We start from the raw sequence: 24777 nt of genomic DNA, 5'->3' as shown, positions 1-24777 counted from the left end.
ATATAAAGATTCTTAAATATCCAAAATTTTACTGTTTAATTATTTAATCCTTCGAAACGGTATTAAAAAAATTTGTATTTGAAACGATTGATAGGAAATTAATATTTGCAAAATAAAGGATTTTAAGGGTTGTTACAAAAGTCGAATTTCAAAATTCAAGGACATTTCCAAGTTTTCCAAATCAAATTTTTTTCTCAATCAAATTATTTCTTCAATACGAAGAATATATATGTTTAAGTTTTCCTGAAATTTTTTCAAAATTTGATTTGGAATACTTGGAAACGTCCTGGAATCTTGAAATTCGACTTTTGTAACAACCCTTAAAATCCTTTATTTTGCAAATGTTAATTTCCAATCAATCGTTTTCAAATACAAATTTTTTTAATACCGTTTTGAAGGATTAAATAATTAAACAGTAAAATTTGTGAAGTTTAAGAATCTTTATATATACAAAAATTTCTGTACAAATAGTTCCTTTTCCAGGTTCCGCTATTCATACCAAAATTGAAACGTTAAAAATTGCAATCTTTAAAAGTATACTGTTTCAAATCGAAAGCCTTATTAGTTAAACAATTGTAAATTTCGTATTGAAGTTTTGTTAATCATTATTTTTAAATAATTTTCAAATTCGACAGAAGAATTAATGTGTTAAAATCCAGGGAAATATTTGATTAAGAATATATAAAATTTTAAATTAAGTGTTCAAAGTGAAACGGTTTAAAATCAAAGCCTTCAAAATGTGACGGTTTGAATTTTTCAAAATTGAACTATTCGTTAAAAAATCTCCGGGTGATAAATAAAAAATTTTCAACGCTGCAATTTTTGTTTTTCTATTTTAGAAATTTGAAATTTGTAGCAAAAACTGATGAATTTTGAAAAGCATAAATGACAATCTGACAATTATTAATTTGAAAGGATTTTAGTAAAAACGTTTTAATTTTACAATTCTATTAGAAAAGCGGCCATTTTTAAACGAAATTTAGAATCGATCAATTATATATAAAATTATAATTCTTATTACCTTTAAAATATTTACGATTCCCATTTGAAATTTTGGAAGTTTTAAAGTGACGTAACTGATAACTCTAAAGCGAAACTCCGCATTGCAGGGGGGCCTCCTGCTGCGTTTGGCCTCCTAGGCTGAGTGGTAAAAATACATTATTCTATTTTAACTTTTTATTTTTAAATATTTTGTTGAAATAGGGTTTCTACTTGAAAATTATTCAGTTTTTAAGGGTTGAATTTCAGTTCAGTTTTCCAGCTTTACAGTGTGTAATTGAAGAATACTGAAGGCTTCTTGCTTGATATTTTGCCATTTTGAAGGTTTCATTTAAAGGTAGTGTCTAATTTTCAAGCCCGTCGAATTAAAACTATTCAAATTAGAAGGCTTCCATGATATATTATTGAATGTGTGAAATCCATTTCGAATCCAGAAAAGTTCTAGTTCGACTGCTCTAATTTTTAGTTTCATTTTGATTTTCATATTAGGAGATTTTCAGCTAAAAAAGCTGGAATTACAAATTTTTAATGGCTCTGAATAAATTGATCGGCAGCGCTGATTTTGTAAATTTTAATAGCAGAATCAGTTTTCGTAAAGTATCACAAATGTAAATAGGGAAGACCCAATTTCAGTCAGTACTGAGTAGATATAAGAAGATTGCATATCCAATTTGAAGTGCAAAACGATAATCTGGAATTGTGTAATGTAAGGAGCTAGTTGGAAGCCTAATATGCATTTTAAAGCTGTTAAAGAAGAGACTGACTGCAAGGCAATAAAAGTTTAATATAAAGGCGCAAAATGGGGACGAATTGTAATTAGGTTACCGTTGATCTCATTAGATTTGACAGGATGAAAATGTTTGCCAACAAAGTAGGATAACACTTCGTGGATAAACCCCTACTAAATATTTCCAATTGAAAATATTTTGTTTCCGTTCTTTAGCTATTGATATTTGATACAAGACTGCAATCGACTTAGAATTTTTTGTTCTTAGACTTAAAAGATTTACAGCAGATTATGTTAAAATCTCTTCTTCTTTTTTTTCTAAAAACTTACGTTTCGAAATGAGAGAGCGAAGAGAAATTTTTTTAATCTTATCTAATCTAAAGTCTGTTAACCTCGTTACAGTTACAACGGTTACCTCCCACCCGGTGACCGTGGCAGAAGAAGAAGTAAATTTGTTCTTTTGAAAAGAGCAACACCTAATGGTGTAAAAAGAAGCAAACATTATGTTGTCAAGACTCCACACAGTTCTCAGGCCATCCTAAACACAAAGCAACATTCGATCTCGTACACACTTTCAAGGACGCAAGCTGTGATCGTTGAATATACTGAGGATGAAGACACTGACATGTTTCAGGCAAGCAGACAGCCCAATAAATTTGCAAACCCTATTTTATCCAAGGCCCTATTAAAATCAACCTACATTATTTTTGCGGAGAATTCTAGGATTGACAATGCTGAGCAATGCCAAGTTGATTTATTTCTAGTTATTTAAATGCGCAAGGAAAGAAAACCAGGGTTGCTACAGGTCAGGGAATCCCAGAAAGTCAGGAAATGTCAGGAAAAACCTGACAGAGTCAAGGAATTTTCGATAAACTGAAGTTGAAGTTAATTTTTTAATGAAATTCAGATTCAGCTGGTTTCTTGAAAATGCATCTATTTTGATAGAGATTGCATCTTTTTTAGTTAAAAATCACAACTGTTTGTTTGAAAATGAATCTGTTTTGGTTTAGGATTCAGCTATTTTGTTAAAAATTCGTCCACTTTGGTTGACTTCAACTTTGATAGATTTAAATTTGGTTGAAAATTTATTTTCTTCATTTGAAAATTCAACTATTTGGCTAAAAATGTCTGTACTTTATTGAAAATTCATCTTTTGTTGTAGAATATTAATCTTATTGTTGACGAATTCATCATTTTGGTTGAAAATTCATTTCTTTACTTGAAAATTAATATTTCGGTTGAAACTTCCATTAAAAATTCAAATATGTGATTAAAAATTCATGTATTTTGACCAAAACGAATATTTTTGGTAGTTGAAAATTAATTTTTGTAACGGAAATTTTAACTATTCCATTTTTTTTATAGAAATTTTATCTTGTCGGTGTAAAATTCATCTGCTAAGTTGCAAGTTGAACTAAGTCGTAAAAAATTTCCTTTATTTGGGTGTAAACGATATGTGTTTACTGACCATTTAACTACTCGGTTTTAGATGAAAATTCAATTATTTTGTTGAAAATTCGTCGTTTTTAGTAGAAAAGTAATATCATTGGTTAAAACTTCAACTTTTTGGTTAAAAATTTATGTTTCTTATTAAAAATGTAAGAGTAGTCTATTCTTGGTTAAAAATTTATCTTGATTGGCAGAATATTATTTTTATGGGGTGAAAATTCAACTATTCGGTTAACATTTTTGTTCTTATTTCCATCATTTTAGTCAAAAATTCCTTAATTTGACTTCAGTTTTTTTGTGGAAAATTTAATTAATGTATATTGTTGAAAATTTTTTTTTTGTTTGACAATTTATTTTTCTTAGTGAAAATTTAATTATTCTTTCCTTTTTTGTAAATTTATCTTTCTTAGTTGAAAATTTCCATGCATTTTGTTTCAAAATTGTCTTTTCGGTAGAAAATTCATTTTTTTTAATATTCTATTATTTGTTATAGAACTCGTGTATTTTTTTTGAAATTTCTGTTTTTGGTAGAAAATTAATATATAACATTATTGATCTTCTAAGTGTGAGGTTGACTTTGTACCTAAAAGAAAAATTCATAACGGTCAGGGAAAATTAAAAATTTATCAAGAAAAGTCAGGAAATTTCAAAATTGGGCTTTTGTAGCAACCCTGAAAACATTCTCTCTACAATAATAGTCTCAAAATCAGGATGACAACTTGACCAGCAAAGTAGAGGGAAGAAATTTGGAAAGTGAATTTATGTTTGAAATTTTAATTACCACAGTGGCATGTAATAATTATTTAGATCTTGTTTAAAGTCACGAAATAATGCTGGGAAATTCACGAATGTAGAATTGATTTCGATAAATATCCGGAACAGATAAAGATGTTTGCATGTTTCAGGGCGTGCAAAGGAAGAAAGTTATTTATTAGCTACATTTAAAATAGATTTCCTTACATCCAGATTCAATTTAACAAAAAAAATCAAGGTCTTACTGTAATAATAACGTTACTCTGTTTTGCGCTATAGATTCTATTCATATGACACCCGGATCGTAAGTGTGATCTGCGTACAAAATTTTTATTGTTTGATTTACAATCAATTACGCAGTGCAAATTGTTTAACGTATGCGCGTGTCTCTTGGAGGTCTCATTGCACAAAGAAGTTTAGAATATAATAAACCTTGGGACGTTTATCGCAGAGGAATTTATTTGTATGACTTTCAAAGAGTTATTCATATTTAATATTTATTAGAATTTGCTTTATTAAGCAATCAATTTAATTTCCAATTAATAAATATATTTTTAAGAATTCATTCTTGATGTTTTAAAATTGTACCTTAAGTTTGAAATGTCAAGTGTGTAATTTTTAAATAATTTAAGATTTTCAGATTTCGAAGTCTAATTCCAAAATTTTTCGATTGAGTCTTTTAAAATTCTATAATTTTATTTTAAATTGAAAACTTTACAAGCTAAATAATTAAAAAGTAAATAAATTAATCATATTGAATTGGATCAAAAATTCGACTTGAAATTCAATTAAAAACAAAGTTTATTCTAGAAAAATGCTAAACAAATGCATAATCCTTTTCTTATACAATTGACGCTATAAATTATAATTATGAGTAGAAATGTAACTGAGATTTTATCTTCTATCGCAAATTCTACCTTTTTCTACTTTGTATTTTTTTATTAGAAAATCAGATAGGAAAATTGGATGGCTTCACGTATTGCAAATGAGAGTTGAATTGGGTTTTTCTTGAATAGTTTGCAAACTATCGAAATCCTCTGTAAAAGAAGCCAAGATGAAGGCACTTCTTTAATTATTTTAGAAGATATTTTAAAAATAGTACAAATTTCAATGTTTTCTTTAAACTTAAATAAATTATCATATAAGGATAAATGTACCAGAAATCATGATGTCAATTGTCTTGCTGTCTATTTAATTGGAATACATTTAATTTCCATTTACTGAGCCATTTGGTACTATAAAATTCAACAAATAAATGATTTTTGTCATTAAATTTTACTTTTAACAACAATTTTGGAAAAATTCTAAACCATTTTATATTTAGGGAAATAATGATAAAAATCAAATTAAGATATATTTTAAATAAATCAGTAGAAACAATATAAAAAAATTGTTAACATTTTTGTTTCGACTTTAAATATGTTGAATCACGCAATCAAAAATTGTCACGATAATAATGGAGATAAAGGATCTTAAAAAATATTTATGATATTAGATGTTGCTCCAATCGTAAGGAAGTACTGAAATATGTACAACGTTTGCAATATATTCTTTAAAAAATTTACAACTTAACTTAATTCTGACTCATTTTACAGATAATTCTTTTAGCTTTCAACATATTTAAGATAAAAAATGTTAACTCTCATATAATTAACATTAAAAGAATTCAAACAATAATTGAGAAACCAGTGGCATCATACTTACGATCGGCAATGTAGATTTGATTGAAAATTATCACTTCAGTCTGCGATTGAGGAGAATTTTGGCACTCGTAAAAAAATGTTTTCTTCTCGACATAAATGTTGTGTATTGAATATTTTTTAAATTCACTTTTATAAGTGGTAGTTAAGAACAAATGACCAAAAACACATCTTTCAATTATTCGGGGTAAAAAATTTGAATTTGTCTGATCATTAGATACCCTGTAAATATTATTGTAACGCCTTCTCCTTACATTTTGGATCATACGAGTAAAAATGAAATATGTTTGAAAAAATCCTTATTTTTCGTTTAAGCTTATACGTCCGCCAACTTAAAATATAATAATTTCAACAAGACGCAATAAAGCAAATCCAAAAAAGCAGTGAATTAACGACTGAAAATTGCCATTTTAGATCGGTAGATCTTCGGAATCTCCTATTGATTTCGTGGTGATGGACACTTACCCTGGAGGTGCCGACAGTACAGCTGCAAGTGAAGGTCGGGTTGCACAGAGCACCATCAGCAGGTTTGCCTGTAGAATTCTCGCAGATCGTTCTGACCCCAGAATCGCTAGAATCTATGCAGCTGGTTTCGATAGTTCTAGAAACATTTTCTTAGGCGTAAGTATTTAATTCTTGGACTACCTTGGGAGAAAAAAACTTAAGTGATAAATTACGAAACGAACAATCATCTTATTATCTAATTCTTCTACTTGAATGTTTTTTACTCAGCATTGTGAGTAGATGATAAAGAAGGCCGATTGTTGTTACTATTCTAAGGTTTCTAATAAAAATGGCGAGACTGCCCAAGGTTCGACAGTTTAATAGTAGCTCCTATTTTGCCAGGAGAAAGCAACAAAATGGCAAGAGAACCGAGAGATAGATGGACTTACAACTAATGGTGTTTTAATCATGCATCCTCGAGGACATTTTTGTGGGGGCGAGGCCCAGTGCGGATGCTGGCGAGAAGTTAGCGTTGGCGGCGGTGTTTTTTCTCTGAGAGAAAGCCGCAGTGCTCAGCAGAAGGGAAATGTCGTGGATGATGAGGACAACATCCTTAAGGATGGGACTCTGATTGATCTGTGTGGAGCAACTTTGCTCTGGAGATCAGCGGAGGGACTTGCAAAGTCTCCTGTGAGTATATTAAATGGATCTTATTACAGAATTTACAGACCAAAATGCTCTCGAAACAGGAGAAATAGGGTCATTTTCATAAAAATATGAGAATAAAAATAATAATTTTCAATCGACACAGAGTGAAATTTCAAGAAATTAATTCACGGAAGCGCGTGATTTTAAAGCTACAAATTTAATGTGTTTTAAAGTCTTGGACTATGTGATATAAAAGCATAGAATTCGAGACTCGAGAGCAAAGGGGCGTGGCCTAATGCCTGAAACTTCGAAATGTATGCTTTAAAAGCAAGGGTTCCAAGATCTTAATTCTAGCGCCAAAGCGTGAATTTCTCTCAGTGTAAAAAGATGAATTAAAGCATCGGATCAAAGAAATTTTTTTTATTCGAAAATCCGTTCGCGGTAGCGTTAAAATCAATTAGTGTCATTTTTACGCTTAAATTTAAATACTCTGTTATGAATTGCTAATTAGACAACGAGGTTAACAAAATTGGCTTAAAAGATTATTGCAACGCTTAGAAAAAAGAACAGCCTGCTGTTACGCTTCCAAATTCGGTATTTACTATTTCTTAAAATTAAAAAAAAAAACACATTTATTTAGAGTATAAACGATCATAAATAGGTATTCAAAATAGTTAAATAATTTATGTGTCCAAAATAATTGGTTATTAGCTATTCTGAATTATTAAATTAAAATATTGGAAAAAGTAAGACTTTTGTATCTTAGGATCAAAGTGTTTTTAGAGGTACATAATATTTTTTATTTAAAATTATGAAACTGTTTTTAAGTACCTAGGTTAATGGTACAGTCTGACAGAAGTATTCAAATGTCTATTATTCTATATTATGTCCATTTTATTGAATTTTATTTTCCTGCCGATACAATTTTATAGGATAAAGTATAAAGTATTTATCACTTCATAGAAAGTTGATATTAAATGCCATTTTGAAGAAAATTAAAAATGACGAAAATATAAATACTGGTAATATGAACATAAATTTTAGTGACGCAAAATCTCTGTTCATACAACAGAATACAAAGTTCTTTTAGCTGATGCTTTATTTGTCAACCAAATGGTCGAATTTTCAAATAAAAAGGATTAAATTTGAAAAGTAGAATTTTCAACAATAAAAATAGTGGAATTTAAGAAAATATCAATTTTCAATCCGTTGCTTTTTTAATTAAATACTTGAACTTTCAATCAAAAAGACGAGTTTTGAACGAAATAGTTTAATTTTTAACCCATTAATTGAATTTTTAAGCCAAAAAGACGAATTTTTCTAGAAGAATGTTGAAGTTTCAACCTAAAAAGATGAATTTCGAATCTAAATGGACGAATTTTCGATCAAAAAAGAGTACTGTTTAAGAAAATAGTTCAACTTTTAACTAAATAGTATTCAGGGCAGCCGTAAAACTTATTTATTACAAATTTTTTGACTTTGCCTTGTCCACTAATATTTCAAAGTCAGAATTCTGATCATGTAACATTCCTATTGAATCTTTATAAATGGAGTAAAACTATTTTAGACTTGAATTTACTATTATTGACAGGTACTTAAAGTTAAAGATAAAAAGGATAGACATTTTGGGGTAAAAAAGAATAGATTTAGAGTATACCTGGCAAATTTTCATCCGGTGATTTGTGAATTCAGCTAACAAAAGATTTTCTGTTTTACATCAACTTTCAATGGAGTTTAATGACCTATACTTAATAACAGAACTTATAGCTTTTGCAACACATTCATAATTCTTTATTGCTACACTGTTCTCTCTTCACAAAGAAAAGATAAAAATTTATTTTCCTACACAATAAATATATTTTATTTTCATTCCCATTTCAGTGTGACTCAACTTAAAAAAATGCATTAAATGAATTAAACAATGCTTTGCATTTACATTGAGGTTTGAAATATATATTTTCACCAAATTAAGTTAAAAATCAATTGTTAGTCGCAAAAAATTCTCAAAAGAAATGCTCGGAAATAAACTTTGTTTAAACAATGAACACTGCGGAAAGGAAGAATTTCAAATTAATGTGGTCGTATCTTAGTTATTTAATTTTATTATAAAAATTTACAAGCACGTCAGTGTTATCCTGAATTTTAAACACGTAGTGTACAACATTTAATACAAATTCGAAGCCTTCAAATTCGAAAATTTTGAAACGAGAAGCTTTAAAATTGATTAATTTTAAAATCGAAGCCATATAAATGAAAGAACTTTCGTTTTTAGGCTGTAAAACTTTCAATGCTAAGTATTTTAAACTTTAAATCGATGATAGTTAAGTGCAAAATGCATTGAATTCGAATTATTCAATATTGAGAGCTTTTAATTCAAAATTGTTCAACTTCAAATTTAATTTTAAGATTTAAGTTGAGATTTGAAATTATTTAATTATATGTCTATCTAAAATTATTAAACTTCGAGCAGAAAATTGCTCAACTTTAAACGCCTTTAATTTGAAATTGGTCAATTTTTACGCTTTTAACACGAAATTAATCAATTTTCAGACTTTCTATTTAGAATAGTTCCAAATTTTTTAATTATAAATGTTTTCAATTCGAAATTGTACAATTTTTAGAACTTAAATTGAAACTTGTTCAAATTCAAAAGCAAGCAATTACAAAAATTTTAATTAAAAATTATTTTTGATTCTAAACGCTTAAAATCAATAATTTTGCAATTTCAGTAGGCACTAATTTAAACAAATTAAATTTGAAATTTTCGATTTCATTACACTTTTGATGTATCGACTTGCATTTACAAGATTATATAGAAATCTGTAAAAAAAATAAATACAAACTATTTAAAAAATCTTAAATAATTTGTTAAATTAAGAGAGTTACTTATGAAGTTTAATTTTCTTTTAATTGATAAGAAACTGTAAAATATTCTGATTTTCGAAAGTGATTAAAAAAAGCGTTGAATCTTTTTTTTTGTTTGAAAATTCAACTATTGGGTTCAAGATTCGTATTTTTTGGTGGAAGTTTGAATTAATTAATCAATTTTCAATTGTACTAATAATAGATAAGTTGAATCTAATTCCTTCTTCACTTTCAATTTTCCACCAACGATACTTCCCATAGTCAGTCAAAAATATATTTTTTTAAGAAATAGAATTATAAAAATACGCTACTGCCATTGCTTACGTGAACATTAGTTTTTTAGTATTTAAAATGTATGTTTGGATTGTTAGTTTAGTAAATTCTGAAAAAGTTAATTTTTTACAGACAAAAAAAAATAATTTTTGACAAAATCAATGAATTCTCAACCAAATAGTTGAATTTTAGACTAAAAAAATTTCAGAATTTAAGAATAATTTTCAGCAAACTAATTACATTTTGAAACCAACCGAATTTTCAACTTACTTTTCTTATCAGAAAAAATGTGGATTTTCAACAAAAAAGTAAGAGTGGAATTTTGAATCATAAAAGGTTAATGTTCTACCAAAAGAGATAAATTTTTAAGACAAAAATTGAGTTTACAAGCTAAAAAGTGTAAGGTTTTAGCACAAATTTGACTTGTAAACAAGAAAACATCCATTTTCAACAAAAAACTTCATTTTCAATCAACGAAATAGCTGAAATTTTGACCTAGCAGTTGCATTTAGAACCTAATAGTCGCACTTTAAAGCAAAAGGCGAATTTTCGAGAAAAAAGTTTCATTTTTAATTAATTTATCGAAATTGTAAGAAAATAATAATAATAAACAGCAACCCAAAACAGTTGCATTTTCAACTAAACCAAATACATTTTTGCAATTAGGCAGGGCCCTACATTTAAAATCTCGAAATTTCTCGGGGACGAAAGATGTTGTTTTTTAGAACTAATTAGGCAATACGTATTTATCCGATTTGAAAAAATGAAAAATATATCGTCTGGAAAACACCTTTTTATTCTTCTAAATATTTTTGAAAAGTTTCTACTAATTTGACGCCGGGAGAATTTTCCCTCTGAAAATGTAATTATTAAATTTTTCTCGTAAACTATGAAAAATATCGCAAAGGAATAGACACTTTTCATATAACTTTTTTAGACGTGCAAACGTTTATCTTTAAAAATTTTCGTGTCATTATTTCCAAGAAAAAGTCGAAAATTTGATTGTAAGAAAAAAGAATTCTCCTGGTTACAAAAAATATTTAGCAAGCCTCAAACTTACAATATATCTTCATTATCAAAGTACAAGTTCAAACAAAATTGGCAAAAAATTTGAAGGTGGTTTTTTTTTTTTTTTTTTTTTTTTTTTTTGAGAAAATCATTTTGTAATATTTTCAGAAAAATCGCTAATTTTGTTAATTTTAGAATAAAAAGGAAATAATAAACTTCTCAATTAGATCAAAAGTTATAATAGTTTAAAGAAAAAATGTTTGTTTTTTTTTAGCAAAATACAAAATTCAAATATGCGTTAGTTTTGTAAACAACATATTTAGTCGCCGAGATATTCTGTGATTTCAAGTGTAGGGCCCTGATTCGATTTGATCGAATAGATTCGGTCCGCAATAATTTTTTCAAACCAAAAGAATTAGCTTTATACCAAAAATAGTTTGTTTTAAGCAACAAAAAAAATAATAAATAAAATGAAAAACTATAGTTCACTTTTTATTTAAAAAATTGCCTGGATGCCCGGCTAATTTCTAATAAATGAATAAAAAAATCTTTTGCAGACAAAACACGACTTGGAGGAATTAGTAGATGCTATAAACGCCGGACGGCCGCAGTGTCCGGTTGGTTTAAATACGTTGGTGATTCCTCGAAAAGCTGCATCTGAGTCTGCCCAGCAGCAGCCTTACGTTTATTTAAAATGCGGACACGTGCAAGGGCATCACGACTGGGGCCAAGAAAAGGATAAGTCGACGAGGCGATGTCCGATGTGTATGCTCATTGGACCGATAGTCAAATTGTGCATGGGAATTGAACCTGCCTTTTATGTCGACAGTGGTCCTCCAACGTACGCATTCAGCCCTTGCGGGCACATGGCAACTGAAAAGACTGTAAAGTTCGTATTCGTCATCAAATTCCTCCCTTCCTTGCCAGTTCCATTTTCTGCTTATGACTTAACGCCGAAGAATTTTTTCTAAGAATTAAATCTATCATATCTCATCTCATCATGGATGAATGAGTCATAAGACTGACGAGATTAGAAAAGAAAGTCAGGGAGGATGCAAAAATTAATTTTCAAAATTTCCTGATTTTTCTGTAATTTTTATTTTCCCGGACCATTAATATTTCTCCAAAAGTGACTAATTTTTTTTTAAATTAATATACAACTAATAATGATTAATTTGCGTTAATAATGTGACTGATGTTCTTTTGAATGAGAAAAGAATTCCAAAAAATTCAAATGAATTGGAAAACATATTTTGAATCAATCCAATAGTCCAGTCATTACGCCGAACCAGTTTAAAAAAAAAACGGTTTCAAAAGTTACATTTGCGTGGACGGTGATTCCCATTGCAATTTAGACCAAAATGTCCCAACAGAAAAAAGAAAGAGGACAAAATTGTGAGAAAATTTGGTTGAAAAAATAACGCGCTATTTTCATAGGTTTCGAGATAGAAAAGTCCCCATTTTTTTGGATTTTCAGCGAAAATTCACTAAGTTTCAAAAAACACTGTGTGCCTTATCACCTTATTACTCCACGGGTAGTTGAAAGTTGACTCAATTTTCTGTGATTACGAAAAAAGAACAATGTCCTATCTATTATAGATCATAAGTTATGACCCCTCAAAGTTGGCCATTTTTGCCTGTTTTTACGGGCAAAAAAGTGCAGTTCAGTTTATTCAAAATAAATCGTGTTCTTTTTAGTTTGCGTTAATCATGCCAGAGGATAAAATAGGGTCTACAAAAATGTCAACTTTCACTCACCTGTGGAACACTTTCCCGTGGAGTAATTAGGTGCGAAGGTACACAGTTTTGCTTAAACTTCGTGTATTTTCGCGTAAAATCTCAAAAAAATGGGAATTTTTCTATGTATCATAACTCGAAACCTATGGAAGATAGCGGATTATTTTGTCAACCAAATTTTCACATAATTTTGTCCTCTTTCTTTTTTCTGTTGGGCAGTTTGCTCCAAATTGCAATGGGAATTATCCGTCCACGCATATTCAAACTTTTGATATGTCAAAAGGGACATCTTCACGGAATTTTCTCATTAAAAACATTGGAATTAGGATTTCTTCGGGTACCGAACTACCAGATGCCTGGACTAATTCCATTGATTTCGGTCTTAAAAACCTCTTTCAACATTTTAAGGATCTTAATATCTTGGAATCTTTGAAAAATCCGTCAAATGTGTTAAATCTATTAAAATCCCATTAGGTTACTGAAATCAATGGAAACTTCCTTAAGGTATTTTTAAATAACCTAAAATATTTCAAATCCTTAAAAATCTTTTGAAATACCTTGAAATTTTGTAAAGCTCTTGTTCAATTATTGAAATTTTCAAAAATACCCTCTAATGTTTCACATACTTTGAAGTCCTTTAAAACATTTCTAAGCTCATGAAAATTTCTTGGAATTTTCAAAAATACCCCAAAACCCTTTGGAATTACTTCAAATTATTGAAAAAGTTCTGTAAAATATCTTGATCTTTTGTAAATTACACTCAAATGTGTTTTTTTAATCCCTTAAAACTTTGTAAAGCCCATGAAAATTCCTTGTATTTTTTAAAAAATAGCCTAAAATCCTTTGGAATCACTTCAAAGTATTGAAATCTATTTTTTTAAAACCTAAGATATATTTTTAATCCAGTACAATCTTTCGAAATTGCTTGACACTTATTATGGCTCGTGAAAATTCCTGACGATTTAAAAAAATATCCTACAATCCTTGAAATTCTTTAAAATCTTTGATAATACCTTGAAACATATGAAAATCGTTGAAAACCACTAAAATATTATAAAATCCTGTGAAAATAAATCAAATTCTGCAAAATTTATAAAAGTATCTTGGGAGTTCTTAAAATCATTGAAATTCTCGAAAATCTGATGAAATCCTTTGGAATCTTTTAAATAAAATTTTCCATATCTTCCGAAATTCTTTAGAAACCTATGCAAATTTGTTTAGATCCTTGTTGACCATTGAAAGCTTTAAAATATTTTTAATCTCTTAAAAATTTCTGGAAATCTTTTTAAATTTCTTGGTTGTTTTAAAAATATCCTAAAATCTTCAAAAACTTTTGGGATACCTTCAGATTATTGATATGTATTAAAAAATTTTTGGAATCTTTTAAAATATCGTAAAATATTTCAATACCTCAGATTTTTTCTTGAAATACCTTGAAACTTTTATAAAGATCTTAAAAATTCTTTGGAGTTTTTAAACATATAAAATCCTATGAATCCCTTCAAATTATTGAAATCTATTTTTAAAAATGTTTAGCATTTTTTTTTACAATACTGACTAGTTAATAAAGTGATTTGAGGGGGAAAAGTGACTAAAAATGACTGTGTGACAGCATCATATATTCTTGACAGTTACTTAAAATTCTTCTTACAGAAATTTCCTGCATTTAACCATTTTTTTTCAAAATCCCTGACTTTTACCTAATATCCAGATTTTCTCTGAGCTGCGGCCACCCTGGAAAGACTTATTAGTGCCAAATTTGCAATCAATTCCTGATTTTTAAATATAACTCATTAAAAACTGCAATATTTTCTTCGGTAAAAAATCGACGGTGTTTCCCAAAGGGGTTGATCACTCCCAAAATTCGGTTTACAAGCCTTCGTGAAGTCTGGAATCTTTTATATCTTCTGAGATCCCATGAAGTACTTCATTTTTTTAGAAATCTTTGAAATTGTATTCAATTGTAAATTGTAATCCTTTGAAATTTTGTTGTGAAACCTTTTGAAGTATGGTGTACACGTAATAAGTCGAGTGGTCAACCCCTTGATATTTCCTCTTAATTAATAATCAACAATGAGAATAATCATTTTTATTTTTTTTTCGCAGGTATTGGGAAAAAGTAGCTATCCCACATGGTACAAATGGTTACATAGCGATTTGTCCTTTCTGCGCGGTACCGCTGGAAGGAAGTCCCGGATATGTAAAATTGATCTTTCAAGATCACGTAGACTAGAATGAGATTGCAGGAGAGTTGAAAAAAATCTCTAATATGTACAGAAGTCATTATTTTTTATCCTGGTATTTATAAGCCGGGGTGTTAGAGCCTTATTGCTGTAAGTTATTGAAATATTGACTTTTAAATGATAAGCTGCGTGCTATGGCCGAAGAATGCTTTTGCTTTCTTTGCTCGGCACGCTTAGGTAGTCCCCATTGAAACAAAAAATCTAGATCTATTTCGTGAAATCATGTTGTACAAAGAAGCTTTCCCGCAATATCTTTCTAGGGCTTCGAAATTCGTTTACCAAAGACACGACTTGCATATTCGTATACTTCCAGTATAACTTTTATCAACCTGCATTCCACAAATATCGGATGATATTCATTTGTTTTAATTTGATTACAGACGTAAGATACATGTTAGGATGAGGAATAAAGTGTTTTTGATCTATGTAATTCGTTTATTGGTTTAAATGATTTTTCGGCTCACTTATTCTACGTTGCTGGGATTCATAATATCCGTGCGCATCGAAATTGAGTGGAAGTCAATTTGAAATTATTCGTCTTTGTAGAATAAGCAACTCTCTGTGATGCAAAAATATTGGACAGAGTTGTTAGTCTGCTAAAAATTGCAGCTTGAGGACGTTCAAGTTCGTAAACTGTTCAATTCACTGCACTAGAGAGTCAGTAACACAATTCGATAGTATCACAAGGTATCCACTTTGAACTTTCCAATTTGTCCCATAAATTGTAGTCTTGTTCAATCACTTCCCTGTTAATTTTGTCGACGTCGGCTGGGGCCGAGTGTTCTAAAATAAATTAATTGTATTTACATGTGGATGTTTTAACAAGCTTTATGTTACTTGTGAATTAAAACAAAGGTATTTTCATTAAAATTCTACAAACCTATAAGTTCCAGCTCGTCTTCCTCCGGTTTTTGATCGGTTATATAATTACTGTAACCATCAGAAGTTGGTTCACTTTCATAATATCCTTGTTGCCACGCACTATAGCTGTTCCAGTAAGAAGATGTGTCATAGTAATTGTAAGCTTCCGAGCCGAGATTTGACGAATAGTCGGAAGATGAGGGCGGTGGAGAAGACCTACTAGATGAGTTGATATGTTAACTGAACTGGATATTATTTTATAAGATGAAAAAAAAACCTCAAAAGTGTACAAACCCTGATTTACTCCAAGGCCTTGGAACAGCATTGCAGATTTTCAAGGACTTGGTACCAAGACCTCTGTATCCGTTCATGCTCACTAAACAATTTTTCTGCTCTTCTTCATTGGCGAATCTGACGAAACCGTAGCCCTTGCTGAATCCGGAACTGTCGAGGATTACTTTGGCGGTTCGAATGGAATTGTACTTGGCGGCGAAGGTTCTGTAGAGAGAATAATCGTCCACTTCAGTGGAAAGGTCTCCGACCCAAATGCTGAACTCTCTGTCTGCGGCCGGCTTTCCTGTTGTACTTGCGTGGTTCAAACGAAATCGGACAGGCTTAAGAGAAACAATAGTTTTTGTTATAACGCTAAATCTAGGACATAACAACCATCACAAAATATTTCTACCCCCCCCCCCCTCCCCTTACTGTACGTAATTTTTAGTTTCCAAAAATGTTTTGCTGGTTATTTCTAGTAGAATTAGGCAGGGTTTCAGAGAACTTAATTTTCAAAATTATTCCCTGATTTTTCATTGACTAATTTTTCAATTTCCTTGATCCATTAATATTCAAATACCAGAATCTTAATCTTGTAATACTTTTAACATAAAATATTTTACAGTCGGAATAAAACAGTATTTTAGATGGAAATTATTAAATTATGTTCAACAACAAACAAATGTATTTTCTACTATAAAAGATCGTTTTTTAATAAACTACTTAAATTTTCAACCAAATAATTAAATTTTTATCATAGTTGAATTTTCAGATTAAAAAGGTAGATTCCCAACAAAAAAGTGTTATAGTTTATATTTCAATTAAAAAAGATGAAATTTATACAACGAAAAAAAAGAATTTTAAAAACAAAAAGACGAATTTACAACAAATAAACATTTGACACTCAAGAAAGATATAAAAGTTGATCCAAATTGTTGAACCATCGGGCCAAAAGACGAATTTTCAAATTAAAAATATGACTTTTCAGCAAAAAATTTCAATTTTTAAAGAATGGAACAGTTCCATTTTCAGTTAGGACATTACTTTTAAACCGAAAAAAACACTTCAACTAAGCAATTAAATTTTCAGCGAGTTTAGAAAAAAACGTACATAGAAAACTATGTAGTTATATAAACTATGTTGTTTAACATTTACCCAGGAAATAGAAAATTTCAATTAAAAAATATTAATTAGCAACAAAATAGTTCAACTATGCTCAAGTAAAGAGGAATACTTTCTAACCAAAAATTTGAATTTTCAAAAAAAAAGTACTTAAACCGGACAAATTTTAAAAACAAAAAGATCAATTTTTAAACAAAAATAGTTTAATTTTTTGTTTAAAAAAGATTTCCAGTTGACTTTTTAAAATCAAAATATGCATTTTTAACAAAAAATAGGTTTCTACGAAAAAAAATGTTTTAATCAAAAAAAAAAAAAACGTTTTAAACCTGTCTATTTTTGGTTCAAAATTGATCTTCTTTGGTTTAAAATTTTTACTATTTTGTGAAAAATTTAATTCTTTTTTTTTAAATTAAACTAATTTCTTAATAAGTCATCATTTTTTGCCAAAAATTCAACTATGTTGTTAAAAATCCTCCATTTTATATAGAAAATTTCATGTTTAGATTTTAAAATAAATATTTGGAACACGTAAAAATTCATTATCTTTAATTGAAAAGCCTACTATTATATATTTGGTTCAGAATTAATCTCTTTTAATCGAAAATTCTGTTAAACATTCATGTTTTAGGATAGAACATTGGTACTCTCGGATTCAAAATTAATCCTTTTTACAAGAGTCTACTACTATATTTTTGGTTCAGAAGTCATATTTTGTTGGCCAAAAATTCAACTATTTTCTCGAATATTTTTCTTTGGATAGAAAATCCCTTCTTTTTAACTAAATATTCATCTTTTGGCACAAAACTCGTCTTTTTGTTTAGAATTTTATCTTTCATGGTTAAAAGTTAATTCTTTTTAATTGAAAAGTCTATTATATTTTTTTAAGCTCAGAATTCTTTTGTCAGAAAATTCAGCTGTTTTATCTTTTTGAATAGTGAAATCTAAAATTACTTTTACACTAATTTACATTGTATATTTTACCTTGGAATTCAAAAATGTTTCATTCTTTTATATATATACACATGAAAGATTTTTGTTGAGATGGTTTCGGCATGTTATGAAAATAAAAGATAAAGAATAATGAAACAAGTGTATCAAGATAAAGTAAATGGCAGTGTGTCCAGAGGAAAACCCCGGAAAGAATGGTTAGAATGTGTTAATAAGATCCTAATTATAAGAAGCCATAGAAACACAAGAAGAACTTGCATGATAAAATGTATGAGCGTGAAGGAAGCTAAAGAGGTATGCTAGGATATAAAAGTGTGGCTACAAATAATTTATAAGAAATGTACAAAGAAGAGTGTCAGTTGAGTGAATGACGCCTGAAAGAAAAGACCTGGGAGAGATTGATCAGAAACCTGGGTCGGAGCAGTGTTGAGGAAAGAGCGTGTTATTTAAATAACACGAGAATTCTAGATCAATCTAAAAATCAATATCCCATTCCTCACATTTCTCCCTTTCATACCGAGTGAGTCACGCTTATACCGAAAGGGAAATGGCTTAATGGTATTGGGAATGGTGGTCCACCATTACGCCACATGGTGCCGAAAAATGGAAATAGAAAGAGTAGGTACAATTTTAAAGTTGTAAATTAATTTTTGCATAAAAGTGTTTTTCCGATTGTTTTATGAAGTATAAAACAATTATTGAATACTAAAAACAAAACTTCGTAAAAAAATAGTTTTAGATAGAATTTCATTCATCTTATACAGTGAAAAAAACACATTTTTGTCAAATAGGTTTAAAAACAAAACAATTATTTCACTATTTCATGTAAATTTCAAGAAATTTCCGTTTGATTACACTTTAATTAATGTATTTAATGGCCAATTTTATCCAGATTATGCAATTTTTTCCATTTAAATTAATAAAAAAAGGGCTGCAAATGAAAGCACTCGAAAGTCCTATAAATAATGTATACGTATAAAATGGAATTATTTACATTTTAAATGGTTAAAAAATCCTTAAAATGCTTCCCAATTTTATTTGAAAATCATAAAACATCTGCATGTTGTTTACATTTTTATCAAATTTTTTATTATTTTCGAAATTATTTCAGAAGTTCTAAACATCTTTTAAAATGAATCCAATTTTTTCTACATTTTTTGTTTAAATTATACCAAATTAAGCAAATTTCCTTAAAATTTTGCACATTCATTTTAAATAATTTTGTAAATCTTTCGAAATCTTTTTGAATAATCACTCAAAATTATTTTTCAAAACAAAAATGATTCATTTTCATACGAAATGTTTTTTAATCTTCTGAAGCCATTCAAATTTCTTAAAAATCTTTTTAATTTTTTGTACGAAATATGCCAAACTCTATACTTTGTTTTAAATTATGCCGTGGGCTATTTACACAAATATTTTGTTATTAATAGCCGGATTTTGTCGGTACACGTAGACACTTTATTTAAATTATTTCAAATCATTTCAGACTTTTTATTGAACTTTTTCAAAACTTCTAAATATTTCTTTAACTTCCTTGAATTTATTAATAGAATAATATGTATTCAATTGTTATTTATACATCCAATTTCAACAATTTCACTTACAAATTAAGTTTTTTTTTTAATAGAACAATTAAAATCTAGCGTTCAAAATTTAGTTTATAATATTTCACTATAATTACTGATTTGAAATAAACAGTCAGAGATTTCTAAACATTAAATAATTCTCATTTTTTTTTAATTAAAAAATTTCAAATTGAATGGTTTAAAAATTGAATATTTTAGACTAAAATAATATGTGAAATTTGATCAAAGCTTTTAATTATGAATATATTATTTTAAGGTTATTTAAAAATTGAAAACACTTTATAAAGTTTCGATCAGGCGTTTACATTTGTTTAACTAATAAGACTTTCCAATTGAAATAGTTTACATCATTTTTAACGTTAAAAACTGGACAATCTAAAATTGCGAACTGATTTCGAATCGTTTTGTAAAATTAATTATTATTCAGTGCTCAAATCTTAAAGCACAATTCAATTTTTAAAATCATTATTAATTTATATTCACAGTTGATCAGTTAAAAAAGTTGTTCATCTAAAATCTTCGATTTCAAACGCTTCTAATTTATAATGGCTAAGTCTTTAAAACGACATTGTTAAATTCTTTAAAATAAAATGTACACTTAAGAATTAAAATTTTTAATTGGTTAAAGTTGACGATTTTGGAAATGCGCATTACAAACTGAATGATGTCAAAATAAACATTTTTATGCGCAAATTAAAATGCATATTTAAAATCATACCTATTCTTTCTAATTCGGCATTTTTTCACCAGGTGGCGCACGGCAGTTTAACCATTCCCAATAATAATATATAAATTATATTTATATATTTGTTTTTACTTTATTCATTTTATTTATTCTTCGAGTTTTAAGATATATTAAACTATCACAGAATGATAGGAAAAATAAATAAAAACATTTTCGAACTTCAATTCAATTAAATATCAAATTTGAAAAACAAATTCAAGGACTAGAAACATATAGGTAATTTCTGTGAATGGGACAAACCCTATCTTTTTAAATATATTTTTTACAAATTTTTCTTTATAGAAAGAAGATAGGCTACCACTTTTATGCAGGCTAAATAGTTTTTGTTGTTAAGAGAATTATTTTGTTTATGAAAATAGAATTTTGCTGTTTTCCTGGAATTGGTGCAAGATATCATAAATGAGTAAAAAACCTGTTTGTAGAACTCTTAAAACGGTGCAAACTATTTTCATACATTTTTTTCTTATCTGTCGTTATTTGCAAGAAAAAATGCGAAAATTTGATTTTCTGGAGAAAAAAGTTCTCCTGATCACAAAAGTCATTTAGCCCTCATAAAACTCACCAGATATTTTCCCTGTGATGGTAAAAATTCAAAAAAAATTGGTAAAAAATATTAGTGTGAGTTTTTGGAGAAAATCGATTAATATTTTCAGAAAAATCATCGCCATTTTGTTAATTTTAAACGTTTTCAAAATTTTCTTGCGGGTTTAGAAAGAAGACGATAAACTAACAGAAACATGAAAGAAATTTCAAATACGTACCACTATCAGGTCAAAATTTATATAAATTTACGGGATTTTTTTTAAAATGAAGCCAAAAATTTCAAGTACGCACAACCTCGTAATTTTTTTTTTAAATCGCAAAAATACGTATCCCCTAGATTTCTCTAAAAAACAGCATATTTTGTCCCCGAGAGATTCTGCGACTTCAAACCTAGAACCGGCTTAATTTGAAATGGATTCGGTCTAGGCATTGGTTGAAATAAATAAAAAATACTCAATATTTTTCAGAAAGTGAATGAGCATAAATATTTAGACTTAAATTCAAATTAATAGACATTTCACTCAAAATACCTTACTGCATCAAATTCTGAACATGTTTTGTTTTTCTGCATTGTTCGGAAGGATCGCTAGAATCGACTGATAAAATAGTATAAAAACACTAAAAGGCTTCAAATTTCGACAAAAACATTGCACTTTCATCAAAATGGATAACTTTTTAACTAAGATTAAGTTTCAACCAAATAGTTCAATTTTCATCCAGAAAAGGCAAATTTTCAATAAAATATCTGAAATCTCTACAGAATTTTTTTTTTACCAAAAGAGATAATTTTTAAACAAATAACTTTCTACAAAAAAGTAGAATTTTCAACAGAAATTTACGTTATTTTTCAAACAACTGCGTAGTTGAATTTTATACCTAAATAGTTGAATTAAAAAAAAAATAAATGACTTTTCAACAAAATAGCTGAATCCTCAACCAAAGCAGATTAATTGTTCACCAAAAGTTGAATCTTCAACAAAAACAAACAGAGACTTTATTACCAAAGACATGCATTTTGAAACGAAAAAGTCGAATTTTGAACCAAAAAATTACAAAACTGTCCACTAAATTGTAGAATTTTCGAGTCAACATGACGAATTTTGTACAAAGCAGTTAAATTTTCAAACTGAACATATTAATTTTCAACAAAAAAGTTATTTTTCAATCAAATAGTTGAACTTTCGACCAAAATAATTAAATTTTTCTTAATAGGAAATATATTTTTAAATAATCTACCCCCTGTGCTGGCACAGTCTCGTCGCGCGCTATGCGCGCGGCTTGCTTCGTTCGCAAGTTTGAGCGCACCTAGGGCGCGCGACGGTTCAATCTCGCACTTCGCGCTCGGATATTTATTTTTTGCATTTGGAATGCTTGAAAAAACTTTATCAAAAAAGATCTCTTTTAGATGGCAGTATTTATATGCATCTTCATATTCTGAATTGTCTACTTAATTAAGTATAGTCAAAGATTAAGTTTCTCAAAGCTCCGTAGGCTTTGACGTACACATTCTCATCGTGACACTCGTGCTGCGCGCTCGATTTCCGACAGACATTTGTAAACAGGTTTTGCTGAATTTTTTTCTCGTAAGTTTCGTCGTTTTTCCACTTATTTTTTTTTTTTTTATTTTTTTTTCAACGTTATTTTTCACGAATAAAACAAAAGGTACGCGTCCTATCAAGAAGTGATTCTTAACAAAATTGTAGATCTTTTTCGGGATAACAATTTTCGTTAATTCGTCTTTTTTCGTATCCTACATAGTTTGTCTACAAAATGGAATTTTTAATTATTTTTTTGTGCAAGCAAAATTTGAATTTATGATTTTTGAAGAAAATCAAAAAATTTTGTCATGATAATCTTGTAGGGCTTTTAAAAAGAAATGTTTTTCTTCTCTTGACTTTTTTTTTATATTGTGCGTTTTTTGGCTTAAAATTTTGATATTTGGTTGATTAAAAAAATTTTGAAAACGCTATATCTCTGAGAATTTTCTTTTTATCGAAAAAAGTCATAAGAATAAATTTTTGTTCTTTTTAATACTATAAATATCCATACATAGAATTTTCAAATTCAGAAAAAAGTGGTCTAAACAATTTTCAAAATGCGCTCACTTTTTGAATTTTTATGAAAAATGGCTGGTTAACGAACTCGTCCTTTCTTTTAGAACCTTAAAAAAGTGTGCCTAAGATGGATTTGATTCGTTCATTTTTTTGAGAGTTATCGTGTTTACGGACGGACGGACAAACAGACGCCATCATGAAAACCTGATTTTTGGATTCAGGGGGTCTCGAAACGTGGAGATCCGTTGAAAAATTGTGATGTCAAATTTCCGACAATTCTAATACTTTCTCAATCATAAATGATGAGAATGTAAAACACAATGTAACTAAAATTAAAGTTCTAATTTACATAATAAATTCTTCTTCACAGCTGCAACGAACTTAGCCTAAAAGTAACAAATAATGTAACTTTATCAGTAATTTAGTTACTTGCAACAAATTACTACCCAATTCTGAGATATACGTTACAAAAAATATTAGTTATTTAATTTTTGTGAAATCCTTATGATATATTTGAAATTCTCAGAGAGATCTTTGAAATTTGGAATACACTAGAAAGTCGAGTCCAATGGCAATCCTAACTATTAAGCTTCTCCAAGGGTATAATCCTGAGGAATTGAGGTTAAGATACACTTTGACACATTAACACAAATTTGTTGAACCTAATGAATTAATTGTCAATAGAAATAATAAATTTATCTTTTATTTCGTCCGTCCTTTCCTTCGAAACATAAATTGCCTTCTCAGGACCCTTTTTTGTATACAAGAAAAATGACCAAGTTTTACATTTGCTAGATTTTTGCTTTAAAAAAAATGTCTGATATTGTTTTTTCAATTCGGAAAAGCAGTTCTAATCCTGAAATATGGATAAAATATAGTAAAAACTTACGGGACTTGAACCTGGGATAACTTTTCCATTTAGTTTGTGCATTGCATCGAGAGCCATTTCGTCAGTTGGGAAGTGAACAAAACAATATCCAGCTGGTTCGCCGGTGTAACGGTTTCGCATTACTTTCACTGTTTGAGGCTGCTCATTCATTTTATGAAAAGCATTCATAATAAAACTTTCCGTCATATACGGTTCCAACTAAAAATTAAAAAAAAATATCCTTTTATTAAAAAGATTTGAAAATAGATAAATAATAAAAAACTAAGAAGTGAAAAGTGCGGATAGAGATTTCTTTCTGAATTGCTTCTTTTTCAATGACAAACCCAATATCCTATAAGAAATGGATAATTAATTATAAACAAAATATTGAACATCTTCTGATGATAATATTAATATTCAATTAGATATTCGATAAGGAAACATACTAACCCCTCCCATCCAGAGTTGACATAAAACCATTGGAGCCGACATTTCCACTTGTTAAAATTAAATTAACGTTTCAAAAATTGGAGAGACTATCTGAATGTGTTTCTTGTAGCAGATATTATTAAATTTTATACAAAACGTTTCAAAAAACATAAGCATCAACAAAACTAACCACTACACAGAGTACTGCACTCATTGGCATGAATGAACGAACTAATAGACAGGGACGCGGAAACTGGAAAACTGCACGATTCTGAAAACCGATACTAGCGAACCTGGTGTTATTTCTCTTTTCCTCTTCTCAACACGATAAAATTATTTTAATGATATATGCCGAAAATAAAATTCCCAAATCAAAGATATTTCTTTGCCCAAATATGCTATATAATTTTATAATATAAAATCTATGAAAATTCTCTGTTTACTTGAATTAATTTGAAGTTCCCGCCAGATTTTAATGCATTTTCGACTTACCGCGAAA

At 28.8% G+C, this 24777-nt stretch overlaps 2 protein-coding genes across 4 annotated transcripts in view; one reads left to right on the top strand and one right to left on the bottom strand.

Moving 5' to 3' along the window:
* Positions 1 to 15276, top strand: part of LOC117179851 (protein pellino) — a 30089-nt gene extending 14813 nt beyond the window's left edge. The window contains exons 3-7 of the mRNA XM_033372000.1: positions 2129 to 2360; positions 6043 to 6249; positions 6475 to 6762; positions 11424 to 11755; positions 14710 to 15276. Coding sequence (XP_033227891.1) covers positions 2129 to 2360; positions 6043 to 6249; positions 6475 to 6762; positions 11424 to 11755; positions 14710 to 14836 — 1186 coding nt within the window. The 3' untranslated portion in view covers positions 14837 to 15276. The remainder of the gene's footprint in view (positions 1 to 2128; positions 2361 to 6042; positions 6250 to 6474; positions 6763 to 11423; positions 11756 to 14709) is intronic.
* The window catches only part of LOC117179852 (tRNA selenocysteine 1-associated protein 1), a 10324-nt gene continuing 807 nt past the window's right edge, over positions 15261 to 24777 (bottom strand). Inside the window, exons 1-5 of one of the 3 annotated variants that reach the window (XM_033372001.1) lie at positions 24300 to 24488; positions 23871 to 24068; positions 16002 to 16321; positions 15727 to 15926; positions 15261 to 15629 (exon numbers count right to left, since the gene is read on the bottom strand). In XM_033372001.1, the coding sequence (XP_033227892.1) occupies positions 15505 to 15629; positions 15727 to 15926; positions 16002 to 16321; positions 23871 to 24068; positions 24300 to 24341 (885 nt within the window). In that variant the 5' untranslated portion in view covers positions 24342 to 24488 and the 3' untranslated portion in view covers positions 15261 to 15504. Of the gene's footprint in view, positions 15630 to 15726; positions 15927 to 16001; positions 16322 to 23870; positions 24069 to 24299; positions 24489 to 24777 lie in introns of those variants that run through there. The other 2 variants (XM_033372002.1, XM_033372003.1) reach the window with 2 other exon arrangements.

Source organism: Belonocnema kinseyi, chromosome 9 (assembly GCF_010883055.1).
Source record: "Belonocnema kinseyi isolate 2016_QV_RU_SX_M_011 chromosome 9, B_treatae_v1, whole genome shotgun sequence".
Classification (NCBI taxonomy): Eukaryota; Metazoa; Arthropoda; class Insecta; order Hymenoptera; family Cynipidae; genus Belonocnema; species Belonocnema kinseyi.
This window is presented reverse-complemented; position numbering and strand designations above follow the sequence as displayed.